The sequence below is a fragment of the Aspergillus heteromorphus genome, assembly GCF_003184545.1.
Source record: "Aspergillus heteromorphus CBS 117.55 chromosome Unknown BO70scaffold_7, whole genome shotgun sequence".
Classification (NCBI taxonomy): domain Eukaryota; kingdom Fungi; phylum Ascomycota; class Eurotiomycetes; order Eurotiales; family Aspergillaceae; genus Aspergillus; species Aspergillus heteromorphus.
In genome coordinates this window covers 1107589-1108078 of record NW_020290412.1, presented here as the reverse complement: position 1 = coordinate 1108078, position 490 = coordinate 1107589, and the positions used below count along the sequence as shown (strand labels likewise).

At 53.3% G+C, this 490-nt stretch overlaps 1 protein-coding gene across 1 annotated transcript; it reads left to right on the top strand.

The window, feature by feature from the left end:
- BO70DRAFT_360715 (uncharacterized protein) lies at positions 1–490 on the top strand (the record flags this gene model as incomplete). Its single annotated transcript, XM_025542854.1, has 1 exon — positions 1–490. A coding segment is annotated over exon 1 (268 nt), but the record flags the coding sequence as incomplete, so codon positions are not given.

Sequence of the window (490 nt, the reverse complement as noted above, 5' to 3'; positions counted from 1 at the left end):
AAGTATAATACTAGATACCGAGGTTGAATTCAAGGTAAGTATGCATGTAGTTATCCTTGACCGGGATGGGATGGATCCTCAGCGGTTACGCAAGGTGAATGGATGGTGGTGGTGGGCTGGCTGTGCCATGCGACGGGCTTCGTGATAGGTAGGAACAAACGTTGCCGTTGCTCTTGTGTTGGAGGGATGGATGATGGATCATTATTTCTCGCACACTCTCTCACTCTCTATCTCTCTCGGTGAATGCGAACGCAACCCCCACACCTCACCTGCTCTGGCTTTCCTTGTACCACTACCTCGACAACCTCTCGAGACCTCGACCTCCCCCCTCCGAGAGGTCGAGTCAGTCGTGTTGACGCGGCCTGTTACCCCCCAGGCCTCCCCCAGTGGGCAATTCTTGCTCCCATGGCCTTGCTCGGTCGTGAATGTTGGGCCAATGCAAAAGAAATGTGATGTGATGTGACGGCACTATTGACTTTGTTGACGCTGG